The sequence below is a fragment of the Petromyzon marinus genome, chromosome 57 (assembly GCF_048934315.1).
Source record: "Petromyzon marinus isolate PM22_M1 ecotype Great Lakes invasive population chromosome 57, UKy_Petmar_22M1.pri1.0, whole genome shotgun sequence".
Classification (NCBI taxonomy): domain Eukaryota; kingdom Metazoa; phylum Chordata; class Hyperoartia; order Petromyzontiformes; family Petromyzontidae; genus Petromyzon; species Petromyzon marinus.
The window spans coordinates 8,679,974-8,697,885 of NC_133723.1; the positions used below are offsets into that span (position 1 = coordinate 8,679,974).

Below are 17,912 nucleotides of genomic sequence, written 5' to 3' on the forward strand. Positions count from 1 at the left end.
GATCTTTAACGTCCGCTGTGAGCGAAGCAGACGGCGCCTGGAAATATTAGGGTTATGAGAGCCGCGGTATTAATCAGGGCAGCCCGCTGGGTTTGAACCAGGAACCTCGGCGACAAAGCTGGGCAGCTTCCCATTATTTGGCCGCTGCTATAAAATTCCACGCGATGATGATAAGCCACTTCGTGGGGCGATCATTTGTGATGGCCAGGTCGCTTCTGAAAAATGAACTAATTGCTCAGTGGGCTTTAACTTGGTAAAATAAAAAAAGTAGTTTAGCTTTGGTGTACGTATTTATTTTTACCGATCGGCTTACCTTTCCTATACTTTGCACTCCTCTATCGTTTTTTTTCTCATTGTTTGTTGTTGCAACTTTCTGACCCCGTGCCCCTACTTGGACGCATGTGAAAAAAAGAGCCTCATAGCACATCGGATTGCTCCAGCATTAAACAAAGATTCCGATTCTGAGATGATTCTGGGTACAGCCCGACGTCATATGGAAGAGGACACTGGGGGCTTTCAGGGTGAATGGGATTCAACGGGTAGAGGGGAGGGGGGGGGGGGGCGGTGCGTGTGACGATGCTACGTGAGAAGTAGGTTACAGAAATCCCAAGCGGGAAGTGGTGAATGAACGAGCAAGCGAGCGAGTTTGAGGATGAGCCATTGTGAGTGCTGCGTTGCCGCGCGAGCGGCAGCGGTGTTCAGTTTCCCGACAATTGCCGACCCACGGCCAAGGTGGGGAGAGAGAGAGAGAGGGGGACGATGGAAAAAAACAAACAACACAAAAAGCCACCTGGAACGAGGAAGTCGGATCACGATGGTACGAGAATATCGACGCGCACAAGAGAAGCACGTGCACGCACGCAAGAACGCAAACATGCATCTTGGGTTACTCAGAAAAGATGAAGAGAGACATAAAATACAAGGAACGCAGATATAAAGGTCCGTCGTGTCGTCGGGTGCCGGAACACGGCGGCGCGTTTAGGAATTTGAACACACGCACACAAAAAAAACGACAAGAGATTCAAGATAGAGATAGATGTGAACACGGTGGGTCGATCATGAATTTTGGGGTAACGTTAAGTTCGAGACCTGGAAACGAGTAAATAATATGGGAGGAACGCCGAGGGAACAAGAAGATCTTCCAGAGGGCTGCTCTCTGTCACACGTGAGCCTGAAAAAATGTTCATGGCCACGACACCAATGGCACAATCAAAATATATAGGGTCCCCGCGGTGGCTAGGAAATGTTATCTCCCTCGCCTGGTATGCAGGAGGTGGTGGGTTCGATCCTGACCCTGACGCCTGCTGTATATTTGGAGTTTGCGTGTGTCTCTCTCTCGCTCTCTCTCTCCCTGTGGTCGTGTGGATTTTTCTCCGGGTCCTCCGGTTTTTCCCTACGCATTTCGAATCGGCATCACACGTTTAAGAGCATTTTGACTGCGACTATGAATTTCCACACGATGATGATAAGCCACTCACTTCTTGTTGGGCCTATGCAGCTCAGTGGGCCTGACCTAGATTATTATTTTTTTTAATAGCAAAGAGTATATCTGGGCGAAAAGACAAAGCCGCGAAAGAGAGAGAAGCCGGTAGCGACGAGCAAGTTGTCGGTATAAATAAACAAAACGTTCCCATTCAAATCGCGATGACGAATCTCGAGTAGGGGCGCGGGCGCAGCTCACTCGAGATCAACGAGCGAGCGGCGGAGTGGGGGGGGGGGGGGGGGGGTTGGGCGGTGGAGGGGGTGGGGGGGGGGGGGCCCGCCACGGGGTCGGAGGGGGGGCCCAGGTGCTGGCCGGTTGGAGTCGGCACGGGCGGGGGCGGGGGGCGGGGGGGGGGCCAACTTCCGCCAGGAGCCCAAAGCGAAACGCACGGCGACCGCGGGTCAAATGCCTCGGCGGCGCCGGTAGTCGAGTTTGGATCGAGGCACGCACGCGCGGTCAGTTCGGGTGAACGGCGCTGCGGTGACGGAAAATAAAAAAAAAACCGCGCAAACATTCGGCAAACATTTGTCGAGCGAGTCCTGGAAGCAAGTTGGAATGAACAGCGCAATCACAATGAAGGCATTGCAGATATGCGGCGAGAGTTTCTGCTAGAGCAAGCACAGATAAAAGTTGGGGGGGGGGGTGGTGGTGGTGGTGGGAGGGGGGTGGTGGTGGTGGTGGGGGGGGGGAGAGGAGGTCAGGGCAGATCCAGAGCCGAACGCAGGTGGCTTGCGGTGTCTTATTTGTACTTATTTAAAATAAAAGATGCGATGTTCGGGGAATTGTGGGCGCGAGCGTCGAATGGGCCCCCGTGCCCCCCCTTGCCCCCCTCGCATCGGTGCCCTTCGTCGGGCGAGAAGGCGCGAAGAAACCCAAAATGAGCGTTTGGAGTGGGGGAAAAAAACGATGACGTGCATCTGTGTGTGCGCGTGTGTCTTTATATGTACGTCGGGGAGCAGGTAGCGTAGCGGTTAGCGCTACGCTGCGCTACGAACCCCGCGACCCGAGTTCGATTCCCGCTCGCGGCCAACACCAGTGGCTAATATCTGAACCGGATCCTGGGCCTCCCCTAGGTCGACTCAGCCTCAACTGAGTATCTGGTGCAGCGTGTAAACACAATCACTGGGGAGACAAAGGCGGTTGGGCGTGGTGCCGACCACCCACCCGTGCTGGCCTTGAAAAGCACTTTTGTCCTGACAGTCTGTTAAAGGCTATACGGGAGATGTTTGTCTCTTATACGTACTTTGAACTTATTTCACACCGTACGTAGCCAACCGTGCTCATCGGAAGGTGCGTGCTGTTATCGCGGCATCATGATATCATGTCATCGGCAGTGTTACATCGACGACTGCAGTGAGAAATGAAAAAAGAGAAGTGAGCTGTTATGCAACTTCCTGCTGCTCATTTCTACTGATAAATAACAAATGAATAATTATTGTATATCTGTTGACAAACAATCACCGCACTTCTCAGGGACCAGCAAGGTTCCCCTGCCCCCCCCCCCCCACCCAAAAAAAAACAACAACGGTGTGCCTGGTATCTATAAAGATATACAAATATAGCAGCTGAAAAGCAAGTCTCATAATTTTGGGGAATGCAGCAGGAGAGTGTGCGTACAGAAATTACAATGAACTGTTACCCGCTCTCGTCAATTCATTGATTCACATCGGTTCTCGGGCTCACGATAATTCTCGCGGCGTCGAACGCCCAACCGGCACGGGGCACCTGCGCGGATAGAGGACTTTGCATTGCGTGTCCAGCACCTCCGATTGGGACGGTTGGCTACGTACGGCGTGAAAGAAGCTCAACGTACGACATACATGCAACATACGTACGTGACCCCAGGGCCCAAACTCTTGTCCCGCTGCCCCTGAAAATCTTCTCATGGATCCAGCAGTGATTCACGTTGACCCCGAATTGATCGCGATGAATCACATCTTTTTATTCCCCTTCCTCTCCTCTGCCTCGTTTCTTCGAGGGCACGCGAGCGGTCAATTGCCGCTCTGTCGATTAAGAATCGGCCGGGAATCGATGGCGAATGTTAATACTCTTGATTAGAGCCGTTTGGGATCGATTGGGGATCAATTGGAATTGATCGACGATCGATGGCGAGTTGAAGACGGCATTCTGTTGCTCGACTGTTGCTTCCCACGTTCCCGAGCAATATCTGATTTTAAAAAAATATACACACTCGGATAAAGAGACACTTCCTCGCTACAGGAGGACAGAGATCATCACCGCCAGTCGACGAGACGTTCAAGGAATAACGGATGGAGGTTCTGAAAGTATTATTAAGCGCCGCGTTGCACGCAGAACTACCCCAAGAGGCCTGCTGCTGATCGCTCCCAAAACTTGGCCTGGCCTTGTCTGAGCAGCGTCTCTCCGCGGCTGCTGCTGCTGCTGCCTGGAACAATTTTTATTTCCCGTTGCAATGGACGAAGCGCTCAAAACTCCCGTTGAGTAAAATGCGCATCGCGTTCGTTTTTTTTTTGGGGGGCTCGGCCAAAACAAATACATTTAAATAAATTCGAGTGGAAGGAGAGTCCACAGGTTTTTTGTTTTACAGTGGCCGAGTAGCATAGTGATGGGCACATGTTCGTAAATTCAGAATTGACCGTTGAAAAATTCAGCTGCTGGGTAATTTTTAAAGGATGATTAACAACACCACCCGCACTTTTCCATTTAACACAGTCGCCAGAAATAAACAGCACCCGTTTCAGAGCAATGCATTTCTTGAATTCGGCGAGCCAGTTATTATTTTAAGAGCTTAGCGGGGGTAACACAACAATTCCGAACGTGCTTTCTGGTCATGTCCGACTATCGCCGAGTTCTATGAACATATAATGGGGGGTTTTCGATAACGTTCACAATACATCTGTAAAAAAATAAGTGTGGAAACGACCCTGTGAGGCCCAAAAGAAGCAGGGCCGATTCGAGAACAGAACGCTTTGTTAAGCACTTTCAGTGTAACGGGCCAGGAAAGCCGGATTGAGCACGTGGAAGAATCACGAACCGCCCCTGCCCCCCCCCCCCCGTCCCCGTCCCATACTCAGTGGCTGAATTAATTCAGGCCCAATCTGAGCACTAGCAGCATCTGAGCTGTAAGCTGGTAAGCTCACGGACGAGGAAGAAGAATTACAGCACGTGCATGGGGTCCATTGCTAAACCTTAGACCAGTCTTAAATAACTGATCGCCAGAATGGCAATGACCTGGCCAACAGCATCCACCCCCCCCCCCCCTCTTTTCCCCAAGGAAAATCCCTCCCTTCACCCACCCCGCCTTCTTTGATGAGTCCGGTTTACCTGTTACCGTCGAAGCCCACGGCAACACCAGGCAGGCCGTCAGGATGTTGCAATGTATGAGGTATGCTGCAATGTACGCGAGGGAGAATGTGGAATAAAACATTTTATGTATATGCGTAGGAAAAAATAGAGCCTGGGGCAGAAAAGAGACGATGGTTGGAGGAGCGAATTCCAAAGGGGAGCGGTGCGAGGGAAGGAATCGGAAGGATGCATTTTGTGACCTGCAGTGTGGCGAGTGAGCGAATCTAACCGAGCAAATGGGTGGCTGGGTCAGTGAGTGGGTGAGCGAGCGTGCTGGTTGTGAACTATCGGGAGCAGCGGGGTGGCCGTTAGCGCTCTGCACTACGAACCTGGCGACCCGAGTTCGATAATTACCGCTCATGGCCAAAACCAGCGATGATTATCTGAAACTGTCCTGAGCCTCCCCTCGGTCGGCTCTGCCTCAAATGAGTACCTGGTGTGGTGTACTCATTTAGGGAGACAAAGGCGGTCGGACGTGGTGCTGGCCACCCACCCCCTTGTGTGCCGTGCCGGCCTTCATAGGCACTACTCGCTAACAGCACTTGCCCCAACAGTCTGTTAAGGCTATAGGGGAGAATCTTTGTTATTGTTGTGGGCTGCAGTGGGGTGGATTGAACACAGGTGACAAAATTGTCAGTCTGGTAAACCCAAGTCCTTGACAATTCTAAGATAATGGTGGCGAGATGTTATCTGCCTCGCCTGGTATATGCAGGAGGTTGTGGGTTCGATCCCGACCCCGACGCCTGTATAGTTGGAGTCTCCCCGTGGTCACGTAGATTTTTCTGCGGGTCCTCCGGTATTTCCCCCTCCACGTTTAGAGTCAACGGTCATGCGATTCAGAGTATTCGGCTGCTGCTATCAATTTTCCACGCGACCATAAGCCACTTCGGCGAGCTATCATTTGCGATGGCCGGGTCGCGTCTGAAACTGAGCCACGAAGACAGCTCAGTGGGGCCTTACCTGGTGTGTGTGTAAACAAAAACAAAAATCTAACTTTTAGTCCGACGCTGAGCGGAACAACTCACTGTGTGCGCAGGGTGAAGGCGGCGCTGGTGATGGACGTGGGCAGGTTGAGTCCCTTCGTGATCTCCCTCCAGATCTTCTTGTTGATCACCTCCACGAGCCCGCCCTTCTCCGTCACCAGCTTGTAGAGCGTGTGCAGGTCCAGCACCTGCTTAGCCATGATGGGGATGCGGTTCACGGGGGTCCCTGTGGTCGCACGGCCACAGCGGGGAGAGAGAGAGAGAGAGACAGAGACGGCAGCGATCGCCCCGGTTAGCCGCCGCAGGTCGCAAGGGGGTGCGCGATCGCACAGTCGCCGAGCGCCTATTGAGGCCGGTGGCATCTGTGCCACGTGACGTGCGTCTGCCCGGCGTGCCGTGCGCTGTTCGCACACCGCACCAAGTAACAATGCGCAGATTTGTTGAATTTGAAACGACAATAATTATTTGGCGCCGCTGCTCCTGCTGCTGGCAGTGGCGCGCGGGCACAATTAACAACGAACTGCTCAACACAAAAGAAAATGAAAAAAAATGTGAGATCTTTCAGACGATGGCCCTTCGTTGACGTGAAGAAGGGCCATCGCCCGGAGCGCCTCCGATGAAATATTTACTTTACGGCAGCGTTATTGATGAGTAGATTAATGTTCGCATCGGCCGAGCGATCCGCGGGCTCAAAGAAGGTTTGAGCAGCACTGCTCCGGATGAGCGAGTAACTTTGGGCTTTGTCCAAGTATTGTCCTTTCCTCTACAATTTCATCCGTTTCGCGCGTTTTTACCGGGTTTTATTATTAAGCGTGCTGTTTTATTTTTTTTACAAAGTTACTTTAGATATGCGTAAATACGTATCCGCAGATTAATTGGTGCACGGTGGAAAATCAATGACTCGATCGTTCATAATTCATGGGACACCGGCTCTTAAGACATGTGAAGACTTCATTACTGGGGCCAAAAAAAATACATAAATCTGCAAATATATTTATTTGACATTCTCTGTATTTAATTTGTTTGTTCTATGCACTATCCGACAACCATTTACAGCCTTTACGTCAATGTACATCCGGATGACAGAAGGCCTCCTAATGCCCTTTGGTTATGGGAGCCGTTTGACCATACTTCACCGCACTGGAGAAGGCCGTGACGAGTGAACACATCACTTGCCGCTAATGTAAGCCGTGACCCCGGGGGTAAAACCACAAACACACGACAACGCACAGCTCCCAGTGAATTATCTGTAACAGTACAAATTAAATACGCAAGCAACTCTGCTGATTGAAACAAATGCCGTTCGGGAAATGTTCATTTGGTCGTCCAATTATCCTGCTAATGAAGCATTACTTCCTCACAGAGATTAAACAAACCGAGCCGCTAGTGCGTGCAGTTTTCCGATTGCTCCGTAATTCCGTGGCTCTGTAACTTGAACGCTCGTGCGCCAAGGTGTTCTCCGATCTTATCAACGTCGCTTTACAAACCACTCGAGGAGACCGTCGCGGCTGTTGCTGCTGCTGCTGCTGCTGCACAGCACTCCCGACGCGTTCCGTTCGCCACGATGTCCGACGTTTCGCTCCACGCGCTGTGAAAGGAAGTTCCTTAAGAAGCTCCCGGCACGTGTAGCGAAACGTCGGATATCGTGCCAAACGGAGCGCGGTAACGACCCGGCAGACAAAGCGGGGGAGAGCCGCACAGCGCAAACAGCGAAGATCAGCATCGTTAAGCGTCATCCTAGAAGACGCCTGAAATCGCCAGGCCCGACTCGCCCTCAACAAAAAAGACTGGCGACGGATCGCTCTGCATTAGCGGACAATGGCGCGGCGGCGCTGAGCTTTGAATAAAGACCTCCGTCTCCGCTCGGTTTTTCACCGGAGCGAAATCCATACGGAGGAACAGAAATCACACGTGCATTTACGGCGAAACCAGCAAAAAAAATCTTTTTTTTGTTTTAAACAGAAAGCAAGCGGATCGATGGGGCCGATTGAGCGGACGGCAGAGCTGAAAACGGTTCATTGAGCGCATCCTCTAACCTGCCCCAAAACTCGCGATCGACACTCACATCCGCTAATCCCCCCCACACCGCCACCGCCGCCGCCAAACCCCCGCCTACCGCTAATTGAATCGGAATTTGAGGCGCGTTCGTCAAAAAAATGTTTTTTCATCTTTTCCCCGGGACTGATTTTTGGAGAATTCTTTTTTTGTTGCGTTCCAAAGAAGGGGGGAGGCGGGGGGGAGGGGGGTAATGAAAAAAGGCGACTTGGGTCGACGCTCTTTCGAGCCAACGCGCTACGCGAAGGCTAAAATAAAATAAATACATTTAATTAAGGAAAAAAAATTCGTGTTTCCCACCCCCCCTTACCCACCACCACCCCCACCCCCCCCACTCAGAAGCCCCGGCGCAGCCGCAGACAAGCGCGGTGCACCTGGGACGTCGTGCGAACGTCGTCTCTGTCACAACTGATTATTTTTTTGAGTCGGCTTCCAGCGCTGTAATTACTTCACTCTAAACACCTCTGAGGGTGCACACCGCCCCCCCCCCCCGCCCCACCCCCGCCCCGCCCCCCCTCGCCGCACCACACCCCCACGCCCCCCCCCCCCCGCTGCATCCCATCAGACAAATCGAATTAATGCCCACACGGCACACCGCAGATGGGGCGATCAAGTCAGAGCATAAGACACACGCGGTTTCTATCTCCCCCCCTCCCCCCCCCCCCCGCAAACCCCCATCCTCCCAGGAAAAAGTTTGGTGTTGCCTCCTACAATGCGGTTAATCTCCCCGCGGCGTTTTCGTTCGCGTGCCATCGGAGTCGCGACAACTTCATCTGACAACCGAGCGCGGGGTTCTCGGGATGCGTCCTCTTGCGTCTCCGGCGCGTCGGCACCAAAACATCCCCCCCCCCCCCCCCCCGATGTCTCGCCGCTCGGCATTGCACGCGGCGCGACACGGCACAAGGCGGCTGCCGGACGCGATCCGCGAGAGAGGGTGACGCGACGTTTTCCGACGGCGCGCTGGGCTTGGGGGGGGGGGGGGGGGCAGGATGACGTCCGGTGGCAATAATAATAATAATAATAATGAAAATAATGACATTTATAACGTGCCAGATTGTTTTGCGGGGACAAACTCGGAGGGTGCTCGAAAGCCTGCCCCAACACAGAGAGAGAGAGAGAGGCGTTGAGATGCTTCTTGAAAGTCAGAGCGCTTTCCCACGTTCCACACCGAGGGGGCTGACGGCGGAGAACCGACGCGAGGCTGTGACGGTTCGGGACCTCGGTGTCCGAAGCAGATTTTGAGCGACGCTGCTGCCGCGTCGGGCGACGACAGTGCGACGGTCCAAGGAGGGGAAGGGGCCCGACGGGACGTCGGCTGAGGTATGGGAAGACCTTCATCCAGCAGTGACTAGAGCATGGCTGCTGCCGACGACGACGCAGATCCTGGCAGGGCTGCCCGACGTTGGGCGGCGGTGGCTCTCCGGCCGGGAGAAAGTGCGAGAGCAAATCGGATTGCTCAGGCCGCCCCCTTTAATTAAGAGAAGTGCTGACGGGCAAAAGAAGCATCTCCGAGCGGCGAGCCTCCCCCCCCCCCCCCCCCCCAAAAGACGTTCCCCAATAACCACGTGGGCTGGGCCAAGCCAAGCGGTGAGAGGAAAAGAAAAAAAGAAAGCCACCTCCCAAAAAAAGCGAACAACAACGCAAAACAACAAACGCTCAATCAAATTGGCGGCTCGATCGCTAGCGACAAAAATGCCAAGCGGATCTCGGAGCGGAGAAATAATTTATCGGAATGGGGAGTTATCTGCGAATGCGTAACTCAGCTCAAATCCATCGCCGGGACAATGGGCGTTCGTGGAACGGAATGAAAAAAAAAGGTACGGGCCGCCACCCGCCACCAGAGTTCCTTTCTCCGAGTGTCGCGCAGAATCTTCCACTTTTTTTTTCTTCCACACCACCCCCCCCCCCCGCCGCTTTCTAATTACCTTAAATCAGAGGTGGGGGGGCCCGACACACGTCCAATATACGATAGCGTGGCGGGGAAAGGAGGCTTTTATTTCCGCCTTGATTTGTGTTAACTTTTAACGGCGAGGTGCAGACCAAGCAAGTTTTTTTTTTTTACTTCAGACGCCACTTTTACAAAAAGCGCTGCGTATTTCACCGGGAATCAAAATGCGCGGCACGGAAAGGAAGAACAACAACAATGGAGACGCGCCGCGCCGATAGCCCTTCGACGTGTCGGGGGGGGCGAGTTGAACGAGTTCCAAACGTTCTTTTAGCGGCTTAGCCCAACGGCACCGCGTCGCTCTTTTCGGGTCGACGCCGCCGGCGCCGGGCTTGTTCGGCACGATGTCCGACGTTTCGCTGCCACGCGCCCTGAGGGGAGCTTGCAAGGCATGTAGGTGGCAAGGTGTTAACCACCTTGCCTGGTACGCAGGAGTGTCATGGGTTCGATCCCGACCCCTGAGGCCTGCTGTGTATTTGGAGTTTGCGTGTCTCTCTCTCTCTCTCTTCCCCTGGTCGCTTGGATTTTTCTCCGGGTCCTCCGGTTTTTCCTTCCACATTTAGAATCAACGTCGCGCCTTTAGGTCATTTGGCTCACTTTCCACGTGATGATAAGCCACTTTGCTGCGCTATCATTTGTGGCCAGGTGACTTCTTAAAAAGAACTATATAGCTAAAGTGGGCAGTACCTGGTAAAATACAAATAGTTTAGTCGAATAGTTTAATGCATCCGATTCCATCGGATGCTCCACATCACGTTACCCTGGCTGCACGCAACGTCATACTTGAGTAGAAATTGTCGTCACTTCAACTCGGTACGGCACGGCATTTGGTCATCGCCCTCGCAGAGAGAGGGCGTCTCAGAGGCCCGAGGAGGAAGCACAGACGAGCGGGAAGGCAACAGCCAGGCTCACCGGCCGCCTTTGTCTCCCCTTTGATGATGTTTATTCGTCAAACCAGGTGCTCATTTGAGACAGAGTCGACCTCGGCGAGGCCCACGATCGGTTCAGATATTGGTCACCATGCTAGCCACGAGCCGGAATCACACTCTGGTTGTCGGATTCGTAGTGCAGTGCGCTAACCACTGCACCACCACTCCGCCCCCCGCAACACACACATATATAGGTACAAACGCACACAAGCACACTATAGAGTCACAAGCATACAAAAACAAAGATAAAAATCCCCTGTATAGCCTTCACAAACTGTTAGGGCAAGTGCTATTAGCGAGCAGCACCTATGAAGGCCGGCACGGCACACGAAGCGGTGGGTGGCCAGCACCACGCCCGACCGCCTTTGTCTCCCCAGTGGCGATGTTTACACACCGCACCAGGTACTCATTTGAGGCTGAGTCGACCTAGGGGAGGCCCAGGACCGGTTCAGATAATTGTCACTGGTGTTGGCCGTGAGCGGGAATCGAACTCGGTTCGCCAGGCTCGTAGTGCAGCGTATCGCTAACCGCTGTACTACCGCTCCCCACACACATAAACACACACACACACGTACACAAAGGCACACATGCAGGCACACACACGTATAAACTTACACACGCACACACACCGATCGAGGCACATGCAAACAGAAGGCCCCAAACGCCCTCATGCCCTCTGCAGCACCCTGGTTTCAGCAAGTTCAGGAATGCTGATATGCAGATGATAATCATGTTATTTAACTCAAACCATCCGGGCCGCCTCGCTCTCCGTGTGCCGCTTAACAATCGGATGATCACTGCCCCCCCACCCCCTCCACAACCCCCCACCCACCCCCAACCGTGTCCTTCCAACCCCCTGTCGCGGAACAATAATAATAATAACCCCGGGTCAGCCGGCCGCCTGTAATCTCATGGAACGTAAGCTGGATGCATTGAGCCGTCCGCCCGCAAAACGCAGCATCATCGTCCACTTTATGAGCGGGCGAGCGGGCGGGCAGGGGCGGGGGCGGGCGGGCAGGCCCGTAATGCGTTCTGACGCTGCTGAAACAGACGAATAAACCTCTCCACACCATATTCGCTGAGGGCCGCAGGCAGGCAGGCACACGCGCTGGCCACCCACCCCCTCCGTGTGCCGTGCCGTGCCGGCCTTCGTAGGTGCTGCTCGCTAGCAGCGCTTGCCCCCACAGTCTGTTAAGGTCCACGCGGGGGACCTTTGTCTCCGCGTGCGCAGCCACGTGCGGAACTCGTCGGAAGAACGCGGGGCTCACAGCCCCGAGGGGACGGGGAGGAGGAGGGGGGCAGAGGGGTGTATCGCGAGAGCCCGCTAAACCGCTGCACCAACGTCGCTGGGCCAACGTTGGAGGGACTCGAACGTTGGCCGCGTTTGCCGGGAGGGCTCCGGTGTGCAGGCCGGGGGTCGCACCACCTCTCCTGTTCTTGCCGGATATTTTACCCGGCGACGCTGCAGGTTGCACGGCGTGCAGCAATGCTCTTCAGATCTCGATGGGTAAGCAGGTGCGTCCAGCCTGTTTAGACCTTGACCACTCAAGCCGCCCCAAGCCACCGCGCACCCAGCGATATCTTTCGTCGCTGACGGAAGCTCCGCAGCGAAAATGCACCGCGAGGACGGCGATGATAGCAACAACAAGAGCAACAACCGTGCGTTCGCTTCGTCCGTGGAGGCCTCGTTGTGACTTGCGCGCGGCTCCTTCCGGGGAGAGTTTTGCTCGCGATATTTGGCCGACGTTTCGCGTCGTCGGGCTCGCGTGCGGGGTGGGGGAGGCGGAAGACATCGGAGCATCGAGAGAAGGGGCGCGCCGCTCGCTCTAATGGCGGACAACAGCGAGGGGCCCCGCTTCAGGCCCTGCCCTTTGAACAAAAAAAAATGTGACCCCAGGATCGTAGTAGAGTCGGGGGTGGGGGGGGGGGGGCAGAGGGGGTCAGCGGCTCTGACGCAGGAAAGGCACGGAGCGGCAATCCGAGCCAACCCCCCCTCGCTCCTCAATAAACAATTCGGTTCAAATGGACAAACCATCGACTGCCTTGCAGCAGTGTTGCTCGCGCGAGAGAGTTCGGCGCACAACGATTTACGAATTCTGGGGGAGAGAGGGGGGGGGGGTAGTTAAACCTGACAGATGCGCGCTTTCGTTTTTTCCTCAATTGAAAATTGGCCTTCGGCAACAAAAAGCCAAAAAAAAAACCACACAAAGGGCATGAAGTGATTTCGAAGTAAAACTGCAGAGCGTGCGCTCACTCGACGGACGTCAGATCGCGTAAATATACGCGATCTGAACCTCCCCCCCCCCAAAAAAAAAAATCTACCGCGTGCTTAACCGCACAACGCGCACTCGTGGCAAAAACACGCGACGCATTCGTTCGGGTCGCCCGTTGCTCCAACCGCCAGGGACGAGCGCTCCTCAAGCCCTCGTCCGCTAAGGCCGTCAGCACGGTGAGCATTAATGAATCGACGATTAAAATACGTCTGCTTGCGGCGAAAAAAAAAAAAAATCCGTCGAGGCGCGGGGAAAAAAAAACCTCGCTTGCGACGGCGTCACGGGGGTTTCGGATCCGCAGTGACCTCCTCAATGCACCCAGGTATACTCCGCTCGGGCTGAACGGATCTCGGGGATGTGAGCGTGTGCGTATATATATAGAGCAGGTCGGCAACTGAATCGAAACTCGTGTTCGCGCAGCAGGTGCTCATTTGAGGCCGAGTCGACCTAGTGGAGGCCCGAGACCAGTTCGGATAATCGTCACTGGTGGTGGCTGCGAGCGGGAATCGAACTCGGGTCGCCGGGTTCGTAGTGCATCGCGCAAACCGCTCCACAACCACTGCACACTACAAAAACAAAGATCACCAGTATAGCCTTAACATACTTTTAGGGCAAGTGCTGTTAGCGAGCACCTATGAAGGCCGGAACGGTACACGAGGGGGTGGGTGGCCAGCACCACGCCCGACCGCCTTCGTCTCCCTAGTGGAGATGTTTACACGCCGCCCCAGGTACTAATTGGAAGGCTGAGTTGACCTAGGGGAGGCCCAGGAACGGTCCAAATAATCATCACTGGTGTTGGTGGCCGTGAGCGCGGGAATCGAACTCGGGTCGCCGCCGTGTTCGTAGCGCAGCGGCGCTGACCGCTACACTAGACGTGCACACGTGATGTGACACGCGCACACGTGATGTGACACGCGCACGCGTGATGTGACACTCGCACGCGTGATGTGACACGCGCACACGTGATGTGACACGCGCACACGTGATGTGACACGCGCACACGTGATGTGACACGCGCACACGTCATGTGACACGCGCACACGTGATGTGACACGCGCACACGTGATGTGACACGCGCACGCGTGATGTGACACTCGCACGCGTGATGTGACACGCGCACGCGTGATGTGACACTCGCACGCGTGATGTGACACGCGCACGCGTGATGTGACACGCGCACGCGTGATGTGACACTCGCACGCGTGATGTGACACGCGCACACGTGATGTGACACGCGCACGCGTGATGTGACACGCGCACACGTGATGTGACACGCGCACACGTGATGTGACACGCGCACGCGTGATGTGACACGCGCACACGTGATGTGACACGCGCACACGTCACGTGACACGCGCACCAGCGCGCCATCCTAAGAGGTCTCGGCGGCAACGGTTCGAGTCTGGATCGCGAGAGCGGGGACGACATCAAAGCGAGCTGTCCCCACTGCGAGCACAGCGGAGTCTCCCTCGTGTGCCACCTGGGCGATTGTGCAGCTGCTCATTGATGGCCGTATAACCAACAGACTGCGGGCTTATAGTCCTCAACAAAGCCGACATTGTCTGCCCGTTACATTTTTTTTTTTTACCAGGTAAGGCCCCCCTCCCCCCCCGCTACTATTTTAGAAGCGACCTGGCTATCGCGAATGATAGCTCAACAAACGTGGCTGTTTGCGTGACGGGAGGGGGGCGGGGTAAACAGGAGGACCCGGGGGAAAATCCACGCGACCACAGACGGAGCGGGAGAGACACGCAAACTCCGAATATACAGCAGCAGGCGTCAAGGTGAGGATCGAACCCACGACCTCCTGCGTGCCGGGCGATGTCGTTAACATCTCGCCACCGTGGCGCCCCAAACACATCGCCAGAGCTCGTGCTCGCAAACCAGGGGCGGTGGTGCTGCTGCTGCTGCTGCTTTTCAATGAACGAGGAGACGAAGACAAGAGAGACAGACACGAAGGCGAGACGAGAAATTCGAGAAAAGTGGACACACGAAAAAAGAGACGGGGGGCGAGGCAAGAGACGCAAACCCGCTGGAGACGAGAGAGGTCTGTGAACGAGAGCTTGATAGCTCATCGGATTCCTCCGGTGGAAATAAATATTCTGATTCCGATTCCTCGAGATGAATTGGCTTGTTTCTACGCCAATTAAGCGCTTCACGTTTAGAACGATTTGAATTTGTGTCGGTGTTTCCGAGGCGCGCCGATATTTTTCGTGGCGTTGTCGTGAATGCCACGGGACCCCTTGGTCTACTTGGTGGGGGGGGGGGGGGGGGACCGAGGCTTCAGCTTGGTCCACGGCTTTATGGTCTAGCACAGGGCCTCGACAACCTTCCGGCTCTTCAAGCGCCGCTTGGCGGCCGCGTTATTTATTCAGGGACCGCCGTCTCGTATTTATATATTCACGTGCGTCGCGCGGCACTTGAAATATTGAGGTTTATGTTGTCGTTTTACCTTTTAGCGAATTCGGAACAACAAAATGTCTCTTCCTGTTATTTCGGTCGCCGACCCCCTGGCCCCGCGCCGCCACCGCTCACACCGCACACCAAAGACAAAGATCCCCCGTGTAGCCTTTACATTCTGTTGGGGCAAGTGTTGTTAACGAACAGCACCTATGAAGGCCGGAATGGCACACGAGGTGGTGGGGTGGCCAGCACCACGCCCGGCCGCCTTTGTCTCCCTCGTAGCGATGTTTACACACCGCGCCAGGTGCTCATTTGAGGCCGAGTCGACCTAGGGGAGGCCCACGACCGGTTCAGATAATCGTCACTGGGTGTTGGCCGTGAGCGGGAATCGAACTCGGGTCACCGGGTTCGTAGTGCAGCGTAGCGCTACCCTCTACGCCACCACTCCCGACACACCACACACACACGGACACAACACACACGGACACAACACACGGACACACACGCACGTACTCTTGTTTATGGCCTGTTTAGTAGGCCTGGCTGTCATTTAGATTAGAAGTTCCTTGTAGAGGATTTCTGGTGATCCTCAGCGCCAGCTTGGTGACCAATCAACACAGAGGCCCCCCCCTCAGCCTCCCCCCCCCTCGTTATTTACGACTTGTTTAGCAAGAGCCTTTGTTGTTGATTACCTTTGTTTGAAGATGCCCTGACATTTGTTACATTAATTATTTACTCCTCTCTCTCTCTTTTTGTATATACACATTTACTTTTGCTCGTAAAAAAAAACTTTTTGTCATCGCTGTTGTTTGACCATCGTCACCCCCCCCCCCCGCCACGAGCAAATTAATCGCGATAAGGAATGGCGCACACCTGCACGGACTTGAAGCCGTACATCTGCTGGACATGTCTGTGTGTGTGTCTGTGTGTGGGAGTGGTGGTGTAGCGATGGCGCTCCGCGCAACAAACTGGGCGGCCCGGGTTCAATTCCAACTCACGGCCGACACCGGTGACGAATATCTGAACCGGTCCCGGGACTCCCCCTCGGTCGACTCAGCCTCAAATTAGCACCTGGTGCGGCGTGTAAACATCGCCACTGGGGAGACAAAGGCGGTCGGGCGTGGTGCTGGCCACGCACCCCCTCGTGTGCGCCGTGCCGGCCTTCGTAGGTGCTCGCTAACAGCACTTGCCCCAACAGTCTGTTAAGGCTATACGGGAGATCTTTGTCTTTGTACAAATATACTGTGTCTACATACAAAGATAAAGAACCCCCCTCCCCGCCGCCCCCCTTACAGCACTTCACAGACTGTTGGGCCAATTGCTATTAGCGAGTGGCACCCAATGAAAGCCGGCACGGCACACGAGAGAGCGAGAGGGGGGGGGAGCGTGGGTGGCCAGCCCATAGTTTGTCAACTCGAATCGTCTCAACACGTTGATGTTGAACTTCTTTCGCACCGCACGCGACGCGACCGTTCGAATTTGGAGGTCGCGCGCCGAATGAATCGCGAGGTGAGGAGGTGGAACCATCGCAGCCCCTGGCCGCGCACGATTGATGCGCGCGAGATCTCACGTGTGCCGGTTGTTGACTGTAAGGGGGGATTTCGACAAATCCACCGAAACAACTCTGGCACAGAGAGCTTCAAGAATCAATCGAATCGCTGTCCTGCCATTGGCCCCCGGTCGCGTCACGAGGTAAGATCGGGCAGTGCACGACAGCCGTGCGCCTCGCAGCAAGAAGGGCCTGGGTTCGATTCCCGACTCGGGCGCATTTCTGCGCGGAGGTTTGTATGTTCCCCCTCTGTTCTGCACGGGTTTTTCACCTGGGCTGTCCGGTTTCCTCCCCCATGGTTAAAACGCGCAGCAGTGCAACTGATGTTTCCCAAACTTACCCAATACTGAAAAAAATTACCTGCAAATTACTTAGTTGGGATGACACGTAACAAAGAAACACTTGCCAGGACCCCCCTGAACAAGAGTCTTGAGACTCGGCGAACCGTTTCTGACTGAACAAGCCTAGTACAGTCAGAAATAAACTAAACCATTTTTTTATTTTACCAGGTAAGGCGCCACTGAGCCACGCAGTTCTTGTTCAGAAGCGATCCGACCATCACAATCGACGGCTCAACTAAGTGGCTTATCGTCGTCATCATCGTCACGTGGAAATTCGTCGCAGCCAAATACTCAAAAACGCGTGACGTCGATTCCTGAACGTGGAGGGGAAAAAAAACCTGAGGGGCTGGAGAAAAATCCACGCGGCCACGGGCATAGAGACGCAGAAACTGTCTCCACTGCAAGCGTTCACGAGGCCCCGAACCCTTGCTTGACCTCCGTGAGCTCCGACCAGACAAGTTTCACTCCTCCGGGGGATTTCATTTTCATCGCTATCCTTGCACAGATAAGTAATATGTAAAAATACTTTTTTTTAAACACGCTTTTATGAAATGTACTATTAATGGCAGAACTCCACGACTCCAGTAAGTGGCCCCGAAGCTTGCCACAACGTAAGGGGGACCGTGG

The 17,912-nt window shown here is 54.5% G+C and overlaps 1 protein-coding gene across 5 annotated transcripts in view; it reads right to left on the reverse strand.

Annotated features, from left to right (window-relative positions):
* Positions 1 to 17,912, reverse strand: part of LOC116954947 (uncharacterized) — a 261,733-nt gene that overhangs the window by 34,316 nt on the left and 209,505 nt on the right. For all 5 annotated transcript variants that reach the window (XM_076052742.1, XM_076052743.1, XM_076052744.1 and 2 more), the window contains one exon: positions 5,833 to 6,014. In XM_076052742.1, coding sequence (XP_075908857.1) covers positions 5,833 to 6,014 — 182 coding nt within the window. The remainder of the gene's footprint in view (positions 1 to 5,832; positions 6,015 to 17,912) is intronic.